Source organism: Mercurialis annua, linkage group LG2 (genome assembly GCF_937616625.2).
Source record: "Mercurialis annua linkage group LG2, ddMerAnnu1.2, whole genome shotgun sequence".
NCBI classification, from domain to species: Eukaryota; Viridiplantae; Streptophyta; class Magnoliopsida; order Malpighiales; family Euphorbiaceae; genus Mercurialis; species Mercurialis annua.
The window spans coordinates 17,001,384-17,010,210 of record NC_065571.1 but is presented as its reverse complement, the minus strand read 5'-3'; the positions used below and the strand labels follow the sequence as shown (position 1 = coordinate 17,010,210).

Sequence of the window (8,827 nt, the reverse complement as noted above, 5' to 3'; positions counted from 1 at the left end):
CAGCAAACGATCCAGAAATGTGCAAAAACAATCCCAAACTGGACAACAGAGTAGTTGATCGGAGATCGATTGTGAATCCTCAACAAGAAAAGCCTTAAAGCCAATGTATAGTACATATTTATGACCTAAGCAAGGAATTTATACATAAGAATCATGTTTACACAAATACTACCATTGTAATTATCAAATCATGAAAATCGAGAACCAAAACCATAAACAAGACAAGACAAGAGATAATCACTTAGAAATAAAGTTCCTTAGCTTGCTTGACTTTAAAAAAAAATCAAGGTGGATGCTTATATGATTAATTAGCCTTCGCCCATAAATTCTATTTACCTCTTAAAAACCAGAAGAAAACAAAAGCACGAAACGATGTCGTGTAATTGATAAACCCAGGACAAAACCTCAAACAAAGCAGAAAGATATCCCAAACTCTCCTCTCCCGTTCTCAGTCGCCGGCTTCCGCTCTTCTCTTCCCCATCTCTGCTCTCCGTCCGCCACCGCAAAAAGGTTTCTTCTTTCTCTTACTGATTGTATTTCTACGTTTCATGTCTAATTCTGTAATTTTAATGTTAATTCCCCCCCCAAAAAACCAACTTTACTGAGTTCAAATCGCTTTAATTTCTGTTACTATTGATTGTTTTATGATTATAAGCTCTAATATATAATCTTAGGTCGGTTCTATTATTTTGTTCAGGAAATTTTTAATTTAATTTCACAAGTTTAAAACTACATCTTGTTGATATAAGCGAAGTTAAAATAAGATTTTATGATTGTAAAGTTTAGTTCTTTATGCTAATTTGCAGGTGCAAAGTTTAAATAATTAGGCAAGTATGAGCTCATTTGACAACACTTCGCATTTCAACAATCTGCTCCTTCAAACTTTAATGGGACGTCTCCAACTCAAACCTCCGCCCGCTACTCAAAATCCGTTGCTCTCGCAGTCTCTTGAGGATCTTCTGTTTGATGCTGCTAATGGCTTGTCTGATGACTCTGAGGATGATAGTTCGGGTTCGAGAACTCAACTCTCGAAGGAAGAGTCAAAACTTGAGAAGGAGATCATTCGGGTGATTCTTTCGGGGAAGATTGATTCGTTGAAAGCTAACTCGGGTCAGGCGGTTACGATTGGTGAACATCATATTTGTGTTGGTTTTCATGAGGAGAAGGGATCGGATTTTCGTGTGTGGGAGTGGCATGGGCATATTATGTTGTTTGATGAAGAGAATGGGTATACTCCGGAGTATATTTATGGGAATTATTTTGAGAGGTTGCAAGGGAAGGTAACGATGCCTGGTGGGTTTAGTAAGGTAGAAACTAAAGAAGAAGAGGAAGAGGAAGAAGAAGAAGAAGAGGAGAAGGAAGAGGAGAAAACGGGAAATTTGGGGCTTAGAGAGCTGATCGATGGTGGGGATTCTGGTGGTGCTCGGATTCTTCATAGGAATATCAATGCAGGTTCTCCGAGGTTTGTTTATGGAAATTACTTCTCTTCCCAATTGTTGATGGTGTTTGCAGTCTTCTATGCTGTATATGTTATTGTTTTGAAATGTGTGTTTGTTTTTTGTCAAATTCCATGGCGGCTGTTTTCGTGCCTTTTAAATCAGGTTGTCTTCAAAGTCTACTCTACGTTGTTGAAGTAATTGGAGAAATCATATCTCATAGTTATTGTTATCAGTTTCGTTACTACTTCTAATTGTAGGTTGTGCAAGTTAACTTGTGGAGCAGTATATAATAGGAATCATAGGATGATACCATGTTTGGCACAAAACATTTTGGAGTTAGTTTTCTAATGAAAACAAGAGAAGTTTTCAGGGTTACGGGATTTCGTTGGTGATAACAAAATGAGATGAAGTGATCTAGCTGGATATACTAGTTATTTGGCAATTTAATTTTTCTACAATCTTTGATATGTGGTAGGGTCATAGTTTGAGATTAAATGTTGTTTATAAAGTGATTTGGATGTAGTAGCTCTAGCCATATGGATGTATTTAATTAGACTAAGACCTAAGACCTAGGACCATATATTTTTTGTGCCTGTTATTGTTTATAGGGTTAATTACTAACAAATTTTCGACCTTTAACAGAATTTGCAATTTAATCATATCTTTTTAATTTTACACTGTCATGCATGACCTTTTATTTATTTTGTAATTTCATGCAACCCGGTCATCTGAATGAAGTTGACGTGGATTGCATGAAATCGCAAAAAATTGGAAGGTCACGCATGACATTGCAAAAATTTAAAGGTCAAGCATTTTTTTAGTAATTAACTCTTGTTTTAGCAAACTCCTAGTATCAAGTTTGGTTGAATTTGCTGCAATGTAATGCATCATTTGCATGGACTTTCAACAAAAGTGAAGGAGTACAATCTTCACCAATAATCGCGAGAAACAAAAATCTAATGACAGCTTATTTTTACTGCACTCATCATCTTCACCTATTTGGTGACCTTCATCTGTAGTCATAGAAAACAAAGTCTATAAGGAAATCTAATGGTCTCACTGGAACCTATAATTGTGTCTGATTTTTTTTAGTGAATTGCAATAGTGTCTGATTTGATGTTGATGTTCTAAGGAAGCAATTTATCGGTCGAACTTGGGTTGCTTTCACTGTAAAGACCTCATATTGTGTATGCCAATATTTTAAAGTGAATGTGTCTGTCTGAAGTTAGTATTAGAAGATGAGACAACATGCTTTAATGATTTCTTGACTAAGCATTTTCGTGGTTAAAAATTCTTTGCACAGAAAGCATTTACTATTCCGATTGTTTTAAATGGCATTGCTGAAAATTGTACTTTTTTCCATGACTTGCTGCAGTTCAAAATTTCAAATATGAAGTAGTAGATAAACGTAAGGAATTTCACTTAGAAACTATTGACCTGGAATATTTGTTTTTTTGCTCATTTTAGTGCAGTTTTACTCTAGTATCATCCACTGTTTCTGTTTTCTCCTTCAAAAATAAAGTGAAATACACCAATGATTTATGAACTGTTTACGAGTTTTATTTTCCATGCTGAATATGCCAGGATTATTTGAAATATATCACATGACGAAGGTGGTTTGGGCATTCAATGCGGAGGCTACAATCAAGTACTGTATCCCTCTGGACTCTTTGAGATTGAAGCTCTTTGGTTGTCACTCCGCACACTACTCAGGCATTTCCAGTGATGTGTCCGGTGTTTCAAAGGTGTTCGATTTTCCGAACTTCAGATACATATTATAACATATACATGAAGTTTGATTTCATTTTGCCAGACGGTTTTTTTTTTTGCTTCAGTTCTTCACTTCTGTGCTGGATAAATTATGTACATCTACATTTTCAATGTGCTCAAGAGCTTTTGTGCTTGCTCTCTCTATCTATCGCGCTGTTGTGCTCACACACACACATGCATGCACAGATGCGTCGGGCAAAAAAGTGCACGTGGTACGTGCTTATTAGCTTGTAGTTAGCTTAACATCTTTTGTCTGGTGTCATGCTATTCGCCACTATATGACTCTGTGGATGCTTCTTGGTTGGTGGAGAGTATATTCTGCTGGTTTGTTTGGCACATTATCGGTTTGATTTGATTCGACAATATAAAAATATTGTGGTTTTTGTTCGGGTTTTGATGTAGAAAAAGTCCCCTTGCAGAATTGAATAAAAAAAATAACTACCAAACTTATCGGCTCGGTTTGAGATTTTTTACATTTTTATGATATCAGTTTAAATTGATTTTGAAGAAAAGTTAGCGAAAAGAATTTATTCCACAAAGTGCATATACTGTCTTCCAAAAATAGTTGGTGAGAATAGTTAAGTTCTTGTTTTTGCAGACCAATTGAAATTAATATAATATTTTTCTGCATTTTTTTTCCAAATTAGAAATTAAATAGATAGTGAAAAGTTACAAGGTGATGCAAGTCTTATAATAAAAGTTGTTTTTTTACATAAACAACTTACATTGGCTAATTGTTTATTTTTATACATATCATATTTTTCACTTACTAAACTATCATACACGGAGCTAATTATAACTTTTGTACGATCTTATACATTCAACCCTAACAACGCAATTATTATAATTTTATTTATTGTTTCTCTCCTCATCATTTAATTCTCTTTTTCTCTCAACTCATATTTCTCTCTTCCTCTCAGCTCATATTCCTCTCTCTTCTTTACTGTTCTTTATTTTTTGTTCCGTCGTCTTCCGCTTCGCCGTCCTCTATTCCTCTGCTCTTTCGTCATCGTTTTCATCATTATTTCCGTTGTCATCTTTGCCAACGCCATCTGCTCGTAGTCGTCATCTATTTGATTTCAGGTCTACAATTTATTCATTATTGTTCTTCTTTTTTATTTTCAGATCTACAATTTTTTTAATGTTTTTTCACCATAAAACATGTATAGATATTATATTTCAAGAATATAATGCTAATTATATGTTATATAATATAAAATTATAGTTATATGGAATAATTTTTTGTTATTTCTGCATTTTTTTGTGTTTGGTTTCGATTTATTGATGATGGTTGATTGCTGTAATATTATAATATTACAGTGTTGTTGATTTTGTGTTGAATTTGTGTTGGTAATCAGTTGATATTTCCTTGATAATTTCTAACATTGAAAAATTTTATTCTAAAAAACATTGGCAAATTAGATAATTTTATCCGTGAAATAAACTAAAAAAAAATTAACTGAGATTAAATAATGATATGTTAGCATTATCATGTTGACATGTTGTTGATTTCTTGTTGATATTCTATTGATTGTCACAGGTTTTCAAAAATATATGTTTTATTTCATTTTTATATTGATTCATTGTTGATATGTTGTTGACATTATATTGATAAGTATTTCAACTTTTTTTCATTTTCAATTTTATGTTGACATGTTGTTGACATGTTGATTTTTCAATCACTAAAAGAAAAATAAAGTTAATCTTAATTTGCTGTGTTGGTGAGCTGTTGACATGATTTTGATAATATGTTGATTGTTTTTTACTTAAATCAATCAATGTTCTCATTTTACAAACATCTTGATTAAAATAGCATTAATTGTTAATATCATGTTGACATTATGTTGATAACTTGTTAATATTATAATAGTAATTCTATTAAAAAATAATAAAAGTACAAAAAAATGAAAATAAATGAACTAGAAAAAGAAATTATCAGAATAAGTACTCAAAACAATATGAAAAAACAACAACAACAACAATAATTCAAATAAAAAACTAAAATCATCCTTACATATAAAAACAAAAAAATATTATACATACAACTAACACAATAGTTCGTAAAGTAAAAAAACCTATTTCAAAACATTTTTCTTCCTCAATTCTCTTTGCAGCTGCACAGTTTCTTCAATATCACTGGTATAATTGTTTTCCGTCTTACATCTCTTATACTTAACCAAACTTTGACAAACCCGGTTCCATTCCACAAAATCACAAAGATGAAATATCTTTATAAAGGCATCATCCAAAACCTTTTTAGGTTCACTGAAAAGTTTCTTTTTCGAAAAACTGGAAGTTGTCCTAGTATTAAGTGACTGTTACAATCAACATCATATCAACAACATGTCAACAAGTGAAAAGACAAAGATTAATAAATCTTTCAAAAACAGAACATCATATCAACAATATGTCATTATATGAAAAGACAAAAATTAATAAATCTTTCAAAAACAGAACAAGATACATACAATAACAGACCAGAAAACAATCACTATAAGTTAAAGAAAATTAACTATACAAAATAATATCAAATGAACAATACCTTCATCGTTTTCTTGACTAAGGTTTCTTCATGTTCAAACTTTTGTAAATCATGATTTCAATCAAGAAAATACAGTCAATAGAATTAAACAAGATAATTTCAAAACAAATTAAGTAAAAAATTAAATAAATTATACAAAAATTAAAAGAGCAGTAACATTAAAATACCTAATAATTTAAAAATCAATCAAATTAACAAAAAGAATTTAAAAACCATCACTGGAATTAAAAAAACAAAACTAAAACCTAAGTCATGATTTCAATCGACAAACAACAATCAATGAGACTAAACAAACTAATTTCAAAATAAAGTAAGCAAAAAATCAAACATATTACACAAAAATCAACAACAAAAACCTAAAAATTAGACTGACCTAAATCGAATAAACAAAAACAACAAATCAGCGAAATAATAAACTATAACACAATCCAAACAGTATAAATCAAATGCAATTATCGATAACTTAGTAAAACTTAAAAATTTAAAAAAAAAACGATAACTTACAAGTTTCTAGGCACCGAAACAAGAGAGGAATCCTGGAGGAGAAGATCGTGGAGAAAATGAGTAGAGAATGGAGATATAATCAACCGCAGATTGTGGAGAAAGAAACGAAGTGGAAAATAAGAAGAACGAGAAACATCCAAATTGAGAGAGAAATTGAAAAAACGTATAAAAGATATATTTCTGAAAAAGAAAGTTAGTTTTATAAGATTTGAAGGTAGTGAATGTAAAAATTTAACTTGTACTGTATAAAAGTAAATGAGCTGCTAAAATCAGTATTTTATATAAAAAGGCCTAAAAGTTAACCATAAGATCTTTCAAACTAAATCCAAAAAAAATAAAGAAATAACTAAGGATACAAGCTAAAAATAATCGAAAAGAAAATAACTCTAAGACATAAATCTCGCATAAACTTAACATAACGAGAAATAAAGTTTTGTTGGAGCGAGGTCTCGAATTTTACCACCCATCCGATTTTGCCAACGATCCGCTTGATCCATTGAATCCTAACCTTCCGAGCATCATCTTCAATAGAACCCACAAGAATAGGTTCAAACACATCAAAACTTTTTGGATTATTGAGAAATGGAAACTAATCTTTATTAACTTTGTGAAAGAATAGTTACAAAAGATGTTAACTGTCACTGCTTTTATACACGAAGCAGTTAACAGAAAATTAACAACCAAAACAGAATATTCCTAGTCTGTTAAAATAACCACCTATCTAACTGACATAGCTAACTATTCTGTTAATAACAGAATCCTGATTTCCAGGATATTGACACATGCTAAACACATTGTTTGCTGATATGGCATCTGTTGCATCAATTGAGAATGAACCTTTGCTGCAACCATAATATTGATGATGAGCTGGATTCTGCTGAGCTGGCTGAGCTGAGTCATGATGAATCTCATTAGCTGCATTACCCCCCCTTAAGCTGGCAGCATAAATGTTAAGCATGCCTAGCTTAGACACAACATGATGAAAAGTATGAGGAGCCAAAGGCTTAGTAAAATAGTCTGCAAGTTGCATGGAAGAGGGAACATGCAAGAGATGAAGAAACCGGCTGCAATCTTTTCTCTCACAAGATGACAGTCAATTTCAATGTGCTTAGTCCTCTCATGATAGACAAGATTATGAGCTAGCTGAATGGCTGATTGACTGTCACTATAGACCAAAACAGGTTGAGTGTGCATGATTTTGAAATCATATAATAAGTACAGAAGCCATTGTATTTCACAAGTGATAGAGGCCAAAGCTCTATATTCCGCCTTTGAACTAAATCTAGAGACTGTATTTTGCTTTTTAGAACGCCAAGAAATGAGTGAGTCACCAAGAAACACACACATTCCGGAGATGGATTTTTTGATGTCTTTACATGTAGCCCAGTCAGAATTTGTAAATCCTTTTAAATGCAGTGTACTAGTTGAAGGAAAGAACAAACCCTTACCAAGAGAAGCTTAAATGTACTTAAGAACTCTGTAAGCAGCATTGAGATGACTCTGAGTTGGTTTGTCTAAATATTGAGACAGCTGTTGAACAGCAAAAGACAAATCAGGTCTGGTGTTGTAGAGATATAGAATTTTCCCTACAAGTATCCTATAAAGAGTATTATCTGTAAGAACATCACCATCACTTGCTGAAAGTCTTATGGATTTGAACATTGGAGTAGGGGCAGGCTTTGCTCCAAGAAAGCCAAAATCAGAAAGTAAGTCCAAAGAGTACTTTCTTTGACACAAACTGATACCAGATACTGATCTTGCCACCTCAAAACCCAAAAAGTATTTCAAAACACCTAAGTCCTTGATAGAGAACTGATCATGAAGGTATTTTTTGATATCCTGAACAACAAGTAAATCATTACTGGCAATGATTACATCATCAACATAAATCAACAAAGCTATGAAGCTGGTGCAAGAATGTTTGATGAATAATGATGGATCTGCTGCAGCTGGATTGAATCCTGGACTTAAAAGAGTTTGTGTGAGCTTCTCATTCCATTTCCTGCTGGCTTGTTTTAAGCCATACAAAGATTTCTGCAATCTGCAGACTTGGTTTGGTTTTGTGGCATTAAAACCAGGAGGTAATGTCATATAAACTTCCTCTTGCAGGTCACCATGGAGGAAGTCATTGTTAATGTCCAACTGGAATAAATGCCATTTATTAACTGATGCCAAAGCAAGCAAAGTCCTGATTGTTGTCATCTTGGCAACAAGAGAAAATGTCTCTAAATAGTCAAGGCCTTCTTGTTGAGTGAAACCTTTGGCCACTAACCTGGCTTTACACCTTTCTATTGAACCATCTGACTTAAACTTGAGTTTATAAACCCATTTGCAACCAATAGTGTGTTTATGAGGAGGTAAATTAGTGATGGTCCAAGTTTTATTAAGATCCAAAGCATTAATCTCTGATTGCATTGCCTGTTTCCAGCAATCATATTTGATTGCTTCATCGTAACTAAATGGTTCCTTCATATTTGAAATGGAAGTAGTGAAAGCATGATGTGTTGTGGACAATTTAGAGTAGGAAAGGACTGAATTGAGAGTATGAGGAGTAGTTGTATAAGCAAGATTT

The 8,827-nt window shown here is 32.8% G+C and overlaps 1 protein-coding gene across 1 annotated transcript; it reads left to right on the top strand.

The window, feature by feature from the left end:
* Positions 1-366: 366 nt before the first annotated feature.
* LOC126670326 (uncharacterized) lies at positions 367-3,355 on the top strand. Its single transcript, XM_050364028.2, has 3 exons — positions 367-510; positions 807-1,462; positions 3,024-3,355. Exons 2-3 carry the CDS (start codon positions 834-836, stop codon positions 3,031-3,033), a joined length of 639 nt encoding a protein of 212 aa, XP_050219985.1. The 5' UTR covers positions 367-510; positions 807-833; the 3' UTR covers positions 3,034-3,355.
* The last annotated feature ends 5,472 nt before the right edge of the window (positions 3,356-8,827 follow it).

What these genes read in the sequence shown, in the direction of transcription:
- LOC126670326 (XM_050364028.2), top strand. Translation starts at nt 834, where the DNA reads ATGAGCTCATTTGACAACACTTCGCATTTCAACAATCTGCTCCTTCAA.